At 51.3% G+C, this 13,776-nt stretch overlaps 1 protein-coding gene across 5 annotated transcripts in view; it reads right to left on the bottom strand.

Annotated features, from left to right (window-relative positions):
• The window catches only part of DNAH9 (dynein axonemal heavy chain 9), a 189,392-nt gene that overhangs the window by 143,746 nt on the left and 31,870 nt on the right, over positions 1-13,776 (bottom strand). For 3 of the 5 annotated variants that reach the window (XM_039384055.1, XM_039384056.1, XM_039384057.1), the window contains 9 exons: positions 13,064-13,303; positions 11,694-11,854; positions 9,607-9,763; positions 8,358-8,462; positions 5,672-5,829; positions 5,227-5,365; positions 3,642-3,929; positions 2,694-2,904; positions 341-468 (listed from right to left, as the gene is read on the bottom strand). In XM_039384055.1, the coding sequence (XP_039239989.1) occupies positions 341-468; positions 2,694-2,904; positions 3,642-3,929; positions 5,227-5,365; positions 5,672-5,829; positions 8,358-8,462; positions 9,607-9,763; positions 11,694-11,854; positions 13,064-13,303 (1,587 nt within the window). Of the gene's footprint in view, positions 1-340; positions 469-2,693; positions 2,905-3,641; positions 3,930-5,226; positions 5,366-5,671; positions 5,830-6,540; positions 6,633-8,357; positions 8,463-9,606; positions 9,764-11,693; positions 11,855-13,063; positions 13,304-13,776 lie in introns of those variants that run through there. The other 2 variants (XM_039384058.1, XM_039384059.1) reach the window with 2 other exon arrangements.

Below are 13,776 nucleotides of genomic sequence, written 5' to 3'. Positions count from 1 at the left end.
TTCTAACAGGCAGTAGAATGACCCTTCTCCCTCAACCCAGAATCCACAGCACTCCCTCGGGGTCTAGAATTATGCCCCTAGTCTATTTTTAAGGGGCCTGAAGTCATGATCAGGACATTCGTTATTACTCACAAGCAACTCTCCAGAAAAGGGAAATTCCAATGAAAACAAACTCTGAGCTATTTCCCTCATGCACCATTTCCTTTATGCAATATTGTTTGGTCTACCTGAAGGAACACAATTGCATTATTCCATGAGGTGTTATTTCAGCACCTGCATTTCTCCTGGGCTGAATCACACCCGACAAGGAATACCTGCTGCTTTACCTTGTATCCATTACCTTATTGTCATCCATCACAGTATTAAGAGATTCAATCCACATTGGATCAATATCTCCATCCAGTACCATCCACTTGGGACCATCATGTGTGAGGTTGGCCAGCTCTCGCATGATTGATGAGAACAGTCCTGGGAAGGTGACAGAATATGTTGATGAACACTGAAGTTGTCACCTCCTTTAAAAGTTTTTCTAAGAAGTTACTAAAAATTATGCCTTCCTCTTAAGCTTTCATAACTCTTTACATCTGTACATAAATAATACTATATCAAGATATCTTCTTTGAAGAAAAAAGCCATTATCAGTTATTATCACTGAAAATGACTGCAGACCTACACAGGCTTCATTCCCACTGCAAATCATAAGGGATAAGAAAAATGAAGAGCAGATATTCAGAGACAAAAGAAGGCATGAATTACACAATGCAGAGAAAACCATCTGAATATGCCTTGGAAATTCTTATAATTTATTTCTTTTTTGTGATTTGAAGTGTATCAGGGAAATCAAGATGCATTAAATGCTGGGTCATGGCTTTAGTGAGATTGAGGGGAGAACAAGCACAGACTGACATTGAGTGACAGAACAAAATGTCAGTGAAATCAAGGAGACAGAGAGGATACAGTGTCTCAAGGGGAGTAAATAATGAATGTCAAGAAGAGCAAGAAGCTGGGAATAGAGCAGCAGCACTACAGGGCAAATGAGAGCTCCACAAAACCAGCCCTGACCTCCACAGGAGGAAATACCTGGGGAAAGGCTGGGCTGCATGAAGGAACAGCAGGCAAACACTAAGAACAGCCTCTCTGATGGTGAATTGTGACAAGCCCTCTCTTTTTTTTCTCCAGGACAAGCTATTCCCTTGTGATCCAGGTCAGGAATGGCCGGTGGTGTTACATGACTGAGACAAAGCTTGCGTATAACAAATGCAGAACAGCTCAGCAGACACAGGTACCTGATTCTGAGAGCAGGTCAAAAAATAACACTTCCCTGGCTCTGCCTTGACTCCATTCCTCACATTGGACACGACTTGGCAAACACTCCAACACCATTAGTGTCAGAACAGCTCCTGTCTCAGAGTATCAGTGCTTCCCTCATGGACACCACGATGGCAGTGGGGAGGGAAGTGCCCCTCTCCCAACCTTGTGCATCCACACCACAGAGTGGTCTCGGGATTTAAAAGGAGAGTTTGGTTCTACAAAAAACACTTTTAAGATTCCCTCGTGGGACCTTTTCCCACCTAACATGTACAGACTCTCCAACTGCTGGCAATGAAACGAGTGACAGGATGAACCGGGGAAGAGGAAAAGGAGGGGCTGACTCATAAGGGAACACATCCTCTTGTCAGGCTGTGGTGAAAATGGCCTGGCTGGTCTTTGACATCAAGAAACAACATTTTCAGGAATGGTTAATGCAGACAGTATGTGCCTTGAGCCCTCAGGGAGGAGTCCTGTGAGTTCTCTTGAAACATTAGAGGCTTGAGACCACTGGGCACCCACCTGCCCATGTCCCTCCTGCTTTCCAGTGACACCCACAGTCCCTGACCCTCATTCCCCAATGCAGCCCTTCTGCAGGGCTCTGTATCCCACACTTCCCTCTGTCACTTTGATTTAGGGTCCCCAGTAACAACTAAAAAGAAATTAACCCTGGCACTGGAGGAAAGCAGGGGGCAGGAGGGGCTGTGGCAGGGCCTGGGGAGGTGGTGGCAGCTCATCTCCTGGCACAGCTCTGGCCTAGGATGATTTATGGTGACATCCTCCCACCTCTCCCCCCGCCACGTCCCAAACCAGCCACATGTGGAATCAAAGCTGCCTTTCCAGATTAGTCACAACCCAACGTTTTCACTCCAGAGCTCTGTAATCTTTCAGCAGGTTTTAAATGCTCCACTTGTCCTCCTCAGGAGCAATCAGGATCAACAGCCTGGCAAATGCCATGTGCTAGAGATCAGACAGTGATAGTGCAAAAACACCACTCAAAGGTCTGTGAGCGTGCTATCGGGTGTGGAAATGTGGGGATGGCACATTTTGGGGGGCCCCAGTGCACACCATAGGGTAGGAGGGAACTCTCTTCCATCACCAGCCCAGTCCTGAAAACCAACCTGCCCCAGTTAGGAACTGGGAAGTGCTGGTGTTAATGGACAGGATAATTATCCTTATGGCAAAAGGATAAATTCCCATTTGATAACCAAAAAGCTAAACCACCCTACATGTCCTTTCAACAGCAACCCCTCACATGGTTGGAGCAGCACACAGGCCCCTGCGCTGTCAGACCTGGGTACAGAGGCCTGGCCATCCTGCTGGACTCAGAAGGTCCATTAAAAACATCCTTTTTATCCCCAGATTCAGCATGAAAAGACATTTACCATCTTTCCACTCTCTTGTTGCTGGGTTAATGATGCCAAAAAGCTCATCGTTGGTGACTGCCTTGGGGTTGAGGTCTGTCCACACAGGACGTCTCTTCATTATCTGGTGGGTCCTGTGCAGGGATCTCATCACCTGGGACTTGCCCGTGCCTGCGTTTCCCACCACGAACACGGAGTGTCGGACCATCAGCAGCTCCTCCAGCTGCACCACCTGGGAAAACACACTCCCACAGCTTAGACAAAGATGCCAAACTGAAGTTCAGATCTACAAAACCTGGTCTAGTGGAAGGTGTCCCTGCCCATGGCAGGGGGTTGGAATGAGATATCCTTGAAGGTCCCTTCCAACCCAAACTATTTGGTCTTTCTGTGATTCTACGAAATGGGCTCTCATTGGGCCTCTCCTTCAGAAAGCTGTGACCCAGAGACATAAATGGACTTGATACTGAGTTTGTTTTGCTCTGGGCACTCTAACTATGATGTGTGAAATCCTCAGTGGGCAGACAAACCTCCTGGAAATACCATCTGACAGCCATCAGCTGAGGAGCCTCTGCTCTCCAGGGTGCTCTCCACATGTGCATGAGCCTACAAGAGTCAGTTCCTTGGCCAACTCAGGGACGAGGCAGTGCTGGTTTTAGGGGCAGCTGCAACTGCATTAAACCCAGCATAGCTGACTCTGTCCTCCCTCAGGGTCTATCTGCAAGGGGAATATTGTGGCTGCTCTAACCCTGGAAGTGTTCAAGGCCAGGTGGGACAGGGCCTGGAGCAACCTGTGTCCCTGACCATGGCACGGGGGTGGGACTGGATGATCTTTAAGATCCCTTCCAACCCATCCCTTCCAAACTCTGGGATTCTGTGACTGTGCAGAGCCTTCTTTGTAGAAGCAAAGAGTGTTGAGAAAACCCAACTGATTTGGTGCTGGTGTAGGCAGAGAACATCACTTGGTCTCACTTTGAGCACAAAGTTGTCCTCAGGCTGCAGCCGCAGCTCCAGCACAGCCTGTCTCACCAACGCCTCGAAATCCAGGTCACGCTTCCGAGGCACACCCAGGGCAGGGAACAGATCCCCAATGAGCCCCATGAACACGGGCACATCGTCTGTCACGATCTTGGGGATGTTGAAGTCACGCAGGGAGCGCATCAGAACCTGCTCCTCGGGGCGCTCGGGGTCGGCGCGTTTGAGGGACCCGGCGACCACCAGCACGGACTTGATGGCACGGAGACCCCAGTCGTAGTGATCCTGCAGGGGGAAGGGAGAAATCAATTAAAAAGAGTTTATGAGCACCATGCAAGTGAGGAACCAGCAGCTCCCAGCTGCCAGACCACTCAGCTACAGAAATACTGAAAGTCAAACACACAGTCACAGAATATTCTGAGTTGGAAGGGACTCACAAGGATCTTCAAGTCCAACTCTTCAGTGAATTGCCCCTCCAGGGATTGAACCCACAACCTTGGCATTATTTGCACCAGGCTCTAACCAACTGAGCTCATCTCAGGGTTATCTGTGTTGTGGCCAGAGACCTCCACCAGCCTGAGTTACCTGATCGCCATTTAAGCAGGTGAGCTTCCCATCAGGGGCAGTATTAAAGAGTCAAATAATTCAGTTGTTCATGCCATGCCATGGGCTCAGAGCTGGCACTAAGTCAGCAGTAGGATTTGCATTCCAGAGACCTAAGCAATTTTTTTCCCCCTAGATCACAAAGCAGTTTGCTTGGCCTTTATGCAGCTTAGGCAAGGCCAGCCAGAGCCCTGGATCTGCAGGAGCTACTGAGCAGAAAGGCTTGTTAGTCCATTCTGAGGCCCCAGACACCCAAGGTTCTCCATCCTCCCCATCACGAGGCTACGAGGCACATTTGGTCCTGGGGAAAGTCCGCCAAGCAGACACTGCTCAAAAGGAATCCCAAAGGGGTCTGAGAGGAACTCAGGCCAACAAGCAACCCTTTTTATTTCTGCTCTGTTAAGACCTGCAGAGCCCAGCCTGACAGCTGAAAGCTTTGTGTAGGAGGCCATGGCTCCCATCAAGGCCTCCAGGGCACAGCACAAAGTTTCTGTGACAAGGCATCCCTCACCCAAGCTCATGCTGCAACAGCCAAGATCAGGTTTTCCGTCTGGAATCCTGATTCAAATCATTACTGGACCCAGATTTGATCTGTGCAAGGAAAAATCTGATTAGAGTTTTGCACTGCAAATGACCCTGTTATCAACACCTGACATGACAGGGAAGTGTTAGGTTGGACTCAGAGAGGGATAGTCACCATAAACCCCTTGCGGCAGGAAAATCAATAGGAGCCAAGAGCCTGGAAAGCACTGAATATCACCCCAACCATGGTGCCATTTGGGCCCTTTGAGAAATCTCTCCCACTAATGTAGTTGGTCAAGTGCTTTTGTCCCTGCAGATCCTCCAGGAAAGCAGCTTGAAGATCTGATGACCACAAACCTTCCCTTCTCCCAGCAGCTGCCACCAATGCAGTCAGTAAATCGAAGCTGTGATTCCTGATTTTGGGAATGCATAGGCCCAGGTACAGCAGTGAGCTCACCTGCTTGGACAGGAGCTCTTTGCAGAGCTGGTAGAGAGTGATGAATTTCCTGGCCAACACCCGGGCCTCGATGAACCCCTCGGCCACCAACATAATCTCACAGATCAGCTCAAAGTCTGGCACAACCATGGCACAGGGCCTGGGGAGACAGGCAACAAGAGACTGCAGAGCAAGTACTGACAACACATCTTAAGGGCAGTGGGTCTGGAGCTTTATCTTCCAGGTCTTCTCCAGGGAGGCAGGTCACACACTGCCTGTCCCAGGCACAGAGCTCCTTTGCCCTCCCCGTGTGTTCCCAGAGCCAGGCTTGGTGCACAAAGTTGAAACTATCTGTAAATCCCCAATGCAAGTGAATGTCCCAAGAAAACAAAGCCAAACCTGGATGTTCCAAAGGACAATTTCTGCCACTCTTATAACACAGGTAACAAACTTGATCTCGACTCACCTGAATAGAGCTTTCAAATTCTCAGGTAGTTCAGTTCGTCCTGCATAACCAGGGTTCATGGTGATGAAAATGCCTACTGAGGGGACCAAGTTAATGTCTTCTCCAAGAAAATTGAAGGATTTCTTCTTCTCCCGTATGGCATCCTGCACACTCTTCACCTGGGAACCAAGGCAGTGCTTAGTGCTGCTGTTCAGTTATGAAACCCCCCCAGACTGTTGTCCCTCCCGTTGGCCCATGACAACTGGGGATTATCACTGCTCTGGTTTGGTTGTTTACTGACCAAATAAAGCTTTATACACTGTTTAGAGCAAATTTGTGTGGCAATATCAGTCTCCCATCACCATCATCTCCATCAGCACATCTCATAGCAAAAACACGCCCAAAGGCTAAACCAGCTCTTCCAACTTCCCAGTGTAGCAGGAGGCCAGAGCAGAGGAGGAGATGCAGGGCTGTGCAGGCACCCACAGCACAGCCAACTCCAAATGTCACCCCAAGAGTCTCACACAACACAGTCCCTGATTCCCTCACCCACCTTCACCCCTCCCCACACTGCTCCTCATGACAGCCCAAACCCTCCTCTGCCTGCTCTGTTCCTTGAGCAGGCCCAGAAAAGGAGCTGCATTTCCCACGAAACTTGGCCACAGCTCAATTGCAAGCAGATCACTTGATATTGCTTTTAACGGCTTTGGGACATCAGATGCCTAATTTAAAACCAAACCCACAAGGCAGAAGCTGGAAGACCTCCCCTGACACCTTCGCTCACTAATATTGGCTGGTCTGCTCTATTTGCCTGATGGCAGTTTTGTTCTTCTCACTCCCCACTTTCCAAGGGAGCAAATTCACTACAGCCAGACCATCTCATTCCTCACCTTCCACTCCAATGAGAGCAAGTCCATCACAGCCAGATCACTTCATTCCCCACCTTCCAGCAGGAGAGTCCATCACAGCCAGATCACCTTGCAAACAGCACTTGAGCGAGGGAGGACTCCCTCTGTTCACTGCTCTCACCTCACTGCTGTTTGCCATCTTACAGTTAAGCAATTAATGGAGTCTCTCTGTAAGGCCCCACATGGACATTAAGCTGCATGACTAAGACAGCCAATTAACCATCTCCATGGTTACCCTCCTAAGAGCAGGCAGGAGAGGAATGATGGAATGACAGCCATGCCTCCGACACAGCTCCAGCCAGGAGCCAGGGCATCATTAGCAGTTGAGTCATATCTGGGCTTCTTTTGTTCAGCTTCCCTTTTTATTTTAAGATCCTCAAAGACGTTTTTCAATGACAACTTTAAACTAGAACCTGATGGAGGGGAAATGGAGAGGGAATGACACACAAACTCATGTACCCGCCGGGGACTTCTTTGGGACATCATGTGGGCTACAATGATGAGAGGAAGAGATGAGAGGAGTATGGAGTTCATGGAGGGGTTCAGAACAACTTCTTTGACCAAAACACAGAAGTTTAGAAACTTCTGGGTTCTAGATCTTTCTCTCTTCAGTGAGAGGGAGTCTAGGAAAAATTCATAACCCAAAACCTGCACTCAGCTAACACTTGGGTCCAGAAGAACTTGGATTCTTCACACCTCAATTTTCAGCACTGAAGTCCCCCAAGGCTCAAAACCTTCAGTTCTGCCCATGTAGGAGCTGTCTGAGTCTGGACAGTGCAGTTGCCATTACAACTCCTCTGGCAGCTGATTTATCTGGCATTTTCAGCAGATTCCCATGAGATTCAGGATCTGGACAAATCCCAGATCCAGTTCTCCTTCAAAACATGAGCCAGAAGTTGCAGCAGGGCCTGCTCTCATCCTGCTGCCCCGTGGTCATACCTGGGCTGCCCAGATTTCAGCTCCTGCCAGGAGCGACTCACACCCATGGGGCTTTCCTTGGTGCCCCCTCCTCATTTCCTGGACAGGGGAGTTTCCTCCCATAGTTCTTTCCCCTCTGTAAAACATTACCAGATTTCCCAATGGGCCAGTGAGGGGAAGGGAAGGAAGGGAATGGAAGGAAGGGAAGGAATGGAAGGAAGGGTAGGAAGGGAAGGAAAAGAAAGAAGGAAGGAAGGGAAGGAAGGGGAGGAAGGGGAGGAAGGAATGGAAGGAAGGAAGGAAGAAAGGAAGGAAAGAAGGGAGTTCCACACCCTGGGGACAAGTAAGCACTAAGAAAATGACTCTTGAGTGTATTCCTGTTTGCTGAACATGACCCACAGCCTGTACCTGACTGGAGGCAATAAGTAACCCCCAGAAGTCCAGGAGCCCATGGATCTGCCCCAAACACCATCCTCCCCTTCACAGAAACGGTTCCCCAGGTGGCATTTGCAGCAGCCATGAGTCAGGGCAGATCTCCTCCCTGCAGTGATACACTGAGATTATCCCCCAGCACATCAATGTCATGAGTGTCATGCTCAGGAGGAGCAGGTAGAGACATGGTGGGCGCTGATCTGGGGGAAAAAGCTGTAAAGAATTGCCTCCACACAAATGCTGTGACTGGAGGAAGAAAAGAAATGGCAAAAATGCTTGCAGCACATCACTGCTGCATTTTGTCCATGCTGTGACATTCATGGGATTAATCTCAGGGTATATCCCTCAGCTGCCCTCACAAACTGAGACTGGCAACAGGCACTTGCCATATTTACCCTCATGCCAAAGGCTGCAGCACAGCTCTGCCTAATTTGTATTTATTCACTTACCTGGACAGCAACCACCGAAAGCACCTCAACTGAGATCCTGTTAAATTCATCAAAACAGCCCCAAGCTCCCGTCTGGGCAAGGCCTTTGTAAATATTCCCACAAGACTGAAAAGAAAAAAAATAAAATAAAATTACAAGAGTAAAATCACAAGTGGAATCAACTCCAGCAAAAAATATATTTTATTTCCCAGCCTGTTTATTTATAGCAATTTACAGCCTATTGTGGGTATTTAGGAAAGTGCATGGGAGCAGCAGGCACAACTCAATTACAATATTTATAGCTCTGCACAGTTTGCCTCTTGATTTTCTAATTGCCCTCTCTGACATCTCTGTGTTCCAGTTCCATTTAAAGGTCAGTGGGCTGAGTTACTGATGGCCCCCCTTCAGGAGAGACCTGAGCTGGATAAAATACGATTCAAAGCCACAAACCCACTGCACCGTGGCAGAGCACAGGGCTCAGCCCCACAAACCCAGGTCAAGGTTCAGCACACTTTGGCCCTATCCCAGGAGAGGATCCTGGGAAAACCAGGAGAGGTCCTTCCCCAATGGCAGCCTGGAGTGTGCTGAGAGGAAATAGCCGGGATGGTCTCAACTGAACAGGTCAAAATTTTCAAAGCATTTCACATGGACTCTACCTCCAGAAAGGAAGGGAAGGGAGCTCAGCTTGAGTCTCTACCTCCTGAAGAATCTTGTGTAAGTCTTAGAGGAGAAAAGGGAGGAGGAGAAAAAGGTGTTTAGCAGAAAGGAACATAGCAGGGATCTGAGGAGAGAATCAATCTAAGCAAACTCAGCTGGATTACCCTCATCCTTCAGGTTTCATCAAGCCCTGAGCGCCTCCAGCCCCACATATTCAGCCTGGAGGAGACTGAGGGGAGACCTCAGTGCAGTTCCACCTTCCTGGGCAGGCAAAGAGGAGGGGCAGGGACTGAGCTCTGCTCTGGGGGGACCAGGGACAGCAGCCAGGCAATGGCTGGAGCTGTGTCAGGGCAGGCTCAGGTTGGATCTCAGCCAAAGGTTCTTCCCCCAGAGGCTGGTTGGGCACTGCCCAGGCTCCCCAGGGCAGTGGGCACAGCCCCAAGGCTGCCAGAGCTCCAGGAGGGTTTGGCTGATCCTCTGGGGCACAGGGGGTGACTCTTGAGGATGGGCCTGTGCAGGGCTGAGGGCTGGACTGATGATTCTTGTGGGTCCCTTCCAGCTCAGCACACTCTGTGACTCTGTGACACAGCCCTGTGGCCCAGGGCAGCAGTACCTGGTGGTCCATCTGCTCGGAGCAGTTGAACACGTACACCATCATGCCCAGGGCTCGGCCCAAATCCTTCGTTGTCTCCGTCTTGCCGGTGCCCGCAGGGCCCGCGGGGGCTCCGCTCATGGTCAGGTGCAGGGCCTGGGTCAGGGTGATGTAACACCTTCCAGGGTGAAGGAGGAAGGAAAAGGGAAAGAGACTGAGACTGGGTCCCACAGGTCACTGCTGGGCTGCAGGGCACTTGGGCAATGAGCTCCAGAGAGCCCTGAGCCCTTCTTGGGAAAGCTCTGCATGAGCAGGGCCCATGTACAAGCTGAAAGTCCTCTTAGGCATTAACAACCACCTCTGCCCTGCTGTGATTTCCCCACAGAATCATGGAATGGTCAAGGTTGGAAAAGCCCTCTAAGGTCGCCAAGTGCAACCATCAACCCATCATCACCACTCTGTGCAGCACTAAACCATGTCCTCAAGTGCCACATCCATGTGTTTTTTGAAACCCTTCCAGGGATGGCGATTCCACCTGTTCCAATGCTTAACAGCCCTTTCAGTGAGGAATTTTTTTCCTAAAATCCAATCTACAATTCCCACAATGCAACTTGAGGCCATTTCCTTTCATCCTTGTTACCGGGGAGAAAAGCCTGACCCCCACCTCATTACAACTTTTTTTCAGGGAATTGTAGAGAGTGAAAAGGTCCCTCCTGAGTCTCCTTTCCTTCAGGCTAAACAATCCTAGTTCCCTCAACTGTTCCTTAAATCCAAGAAATACTCATCTTCCACTGGGGTCTGCCCAACCTCTTCACCTCCAGGCTGTGCTTTCTTTGGATCCTCACACCACTCATTGACATTGGGTATGTCCCAGATAGTATAAGGAAAGATCAGCTTTCCCGAAAGACCTTTCTCTTGCTGCCCAGTGCTCTTCAGCCCAAAGGATCCCACTCCCCACTATGGTTAAATGCCTGCTCTGATGGCCTACAAATGTTCCCATCCAAGGCTGCATCAGGTCCCAAAGCTACTCTATCGGGCTGATGATGGACCCCAGAGAGGTGCCCACATGTGGGTGTCTGCACCCTCTGTACAAGCCACAGAACTGTGGTCACCATGGCCAACAAAACCTGAGAGTGCACGGGGGCTTGGTTTAGCTGACTAACGTGGGGTCTAGAGCCACCTGAGATGCTCATGGCTCCTGAAACATCACAGAGAGTGGAAAGATATGACAAGGGATCCACAGGAGACTTGCACACATCCAGACTGGCAGCTGAAATCCAGGTGGGACAACTCAGAGCATGTCACATCATCCCAGGTATCCCCACTGAGACAGGTGAACCAAGTGGTAAATGTCTCCTCAGGATGAGATGAAAGCTTCTGGACTTCACCAATCCTGCAGGGTGTGGACACCTTGCCCAGGCAGACACCCACAGTGAGCATCTGGGAGTCTAATCCCACCCTGGGATCTGAGGCACAGACATCCCAGGGGGCAACACCATAAAATCCCAAACCAGGTGTCCGGAGAAGGGCAACGAGGCTGGGGAAGGGTCTGGAGCACAAGTGCTGTGAGGAGCAGCTGAGGGAGCTGGGGGGGCTCAGCCTGGAGAGGAGGAGGCTCAGGGGAGACCTTCTCACTCTCTGCAACTCCCTGACAGGAGGGGGCAGCCGGGGGGGGTCGGGCTCTGCTCCCAGGAACCAGCAGTAGGACAAGAGGGCACAGCCTTGAGTTGCACCAGGGTAGGTTTAGGTTGGACATTGGGAAGTTCTTCCCAGAGAGAGGGATCAGCCCTTGGAATGGGCTGCCCAGGGAGGGGGTGCAGTCCCCGTCCCTGGACGTGTTTGAGCAGAGCCTGGATGTGGCATCAGTGCCATGGTCTGGGTGACAAGGTGGGGTTGGGTCATGGGTTGGACTCGATCTCAGAAGTCTTTTCCAGAATCTGGTTGATTCTGTGATTCTGTAACAACAGGTGAGAGTTGGAGCTCTGCCACAGGATTGCAGGGACACAGACAAAGAACCAGAGGGGTGTGGGTGTCCAAAATAAACCCCTCTTTAGCTGGCAGCTCTTCCTCCAGCCACGTGGCTGTGCTGGTGTTTCCCAAGGACTCACCTGTCGGTCAGGGGGGTGATCACGAGCCGAGGGGTGTTGCCAAGGTACTCATAGGAGTACAGGAACTGGGCATCACAGATGTTGGCAAAGCAGTGCTGCTCCTCGTCTGACCAGCGGTGCCGGAGCTGCGACAGCCACACGAATGCCTGGGCATTGTCCACCTGCAACGAGCCCACAGGCACCATCAGGGGGGCCACACACAGCTCAGGGACTGCAATGGAGCTGTCACTGGGGATGGACTGGTCACTGCAAAGGCAGGGGGGTGAGCAATGTCACCTCCCCACTTCCCATCAGCAGAGGGCAGGACCAAATTAGCAAGCACATCCATGGGAGAGGAAAAAGTGAATGTCCAAGAGAAAGAGCAGCACCAAGAGTCCTGGAGAGGAGATTTAAGAAGCAGCATGGCATGAAGAGGCTTCAGCAATGCAGGGTGAGCAAAGGGGACAGAGGCTGCTTAGCCAGGGAAGGGGCCTCAGACAGCACCAGGGGACAGGGGACAAGAAGCCATGGCCAGCACTCTGCACGACCAGCAGCAGCCCTGCAGGTGGACAGACAGACACCTGCATCCCAAACTGGGCCAAGGCACCATCAAGGCCAGCTGTGCCTTGAAGCTGCCTCTGGGAGGACACAAAGGAGGGTACAGCCACAACCCAGCACACCCAGGGCACCTTCCCACCCACCTGCAGAGCTGGACATGAAACAGTGTCAGGGACATTGGGATTAGATGGATGGAGCACCTCTGCTATGAGAAAAGGTTGAGAGAGTTGGGACTGTTCAGCCTGGAGAAGAGAAGGCTCCTGGGTGACCTAATTGGGGCCTTTTTGTGCCCGAAGGGGTTCCAAGGAGAGATGGAGAGAGATTTTGGACAGGGCATGTCACGTGACAGGACAGAGTGACAGGACAAGGAAGAATGGCTTCACATTGACAGAGGGCAGGGTTAGGGATATTGGGAAGAAGTTCTTCCCTGTGAGAGTGGGGAGGTCCTGGCACAGGTTGCCCAGAGAAGCTGTGGCTGCCCCATCCCTGGAAGTGTCCAAGGCCAGGTTGGACGGGGCTTGGAGCAACCTGGGCTAGTGGAAGGTGTCCCTGCCCGTGGCAGGGGATGGAATGAGAAGAGCTTTAAGGTCCTTTCCAAGCCAAATGATTCCATGATTCTCTGATGACAGGGCAGTGGGCGGGGGGAGAGCAGTGACAGACAAGGGAGTCCCAAAGGGGTCCCTCTGGCCCCACACCAGAGCAAGGGAGCTATAAAAAGAAGAGCCATGTGCCTCCCACTGTGTCAGGCAGTGATCTGTCTGTACCTGCTCTACCCCTCCATAATCCCCACTCCAATGCCCAGCACGGGACCAGCCTGAGCTGTGAACACCAACCTTCTGGGCAATCATCTTTGCCACCACATCCCGAGCGTGCACGTCGATGGTGCAGATGGTCATGATCTTCTGCCTGTCGCCCTTGGAGAGCTGCCCCAGCAGCATGGTCACCAGGCTGTTCAGCTGGGCCACCTGCTTCTTGTGGTACTCCTTCATGGCCTTCTCGTAGCCTTCCTTCATCCTGGCAAAGGCAATCCCCACCTCGGTTGTCCACCAGATCTGGGTGCAGGAGAGAGCCACCTGGAAAAATAGTCTGCCTCAGTATCAGGGAAACACCAGAGCTTCCTCACATTTGAGTCTCTGATCCACAGGGAGATCAAGGATGAAGCATCTATGACATAAGATTAAGTATTTTGTCCCACAGTGTCACAGCACACAGGACAGGGGGGGACCTGCCCCATGACATCCATTTAACACCCTGTCAGGGGCAGACACATTTAGCAGCTGCTCCTCAGGAAGTGAGTCCCTTTCCCATGTCTGACAACATGGGAGGCTGAACTGGAGACCATGAGGCTGTCAGAGGGGCATCCAAGGGGCTCTTTCCTCTCATCAGGCTTCATCCTTTGTTCTTCTGTGGCACCTCTCACCTCTCCGGGTGTACGGGCTTCCCATGACCCCCAGGATGCAGCAGCCACTGCCCAAGTCCCGGGACTGCATCCTGCCTGGAGCTCCAATCAGAGCACAGAGCTCAGCCTGGGAATCCATCAAGGGAT

Source organism: Pipra filicauda, unplaced genomic scaffold, assembly GCF_003945595.2.
Source record: "Pipra filicauda isolate LSUMZ 115617 unplaced genomic scaffold, ASM394559v2 scaffold337_size785800_pilon, whole genome shotgun sequence".
Classification (NCBI taxonomy): domain Eukaryota; kingdom Metazoa; phylum Chordata; class Aves; order Passeriformes; family Pipridae; genus Pipra; species Pipra filicauda.
Note: the sequence above shows the minus strand (reverse complement) of the source record. Positions and strands in the feature narration are given on the sequence as shown.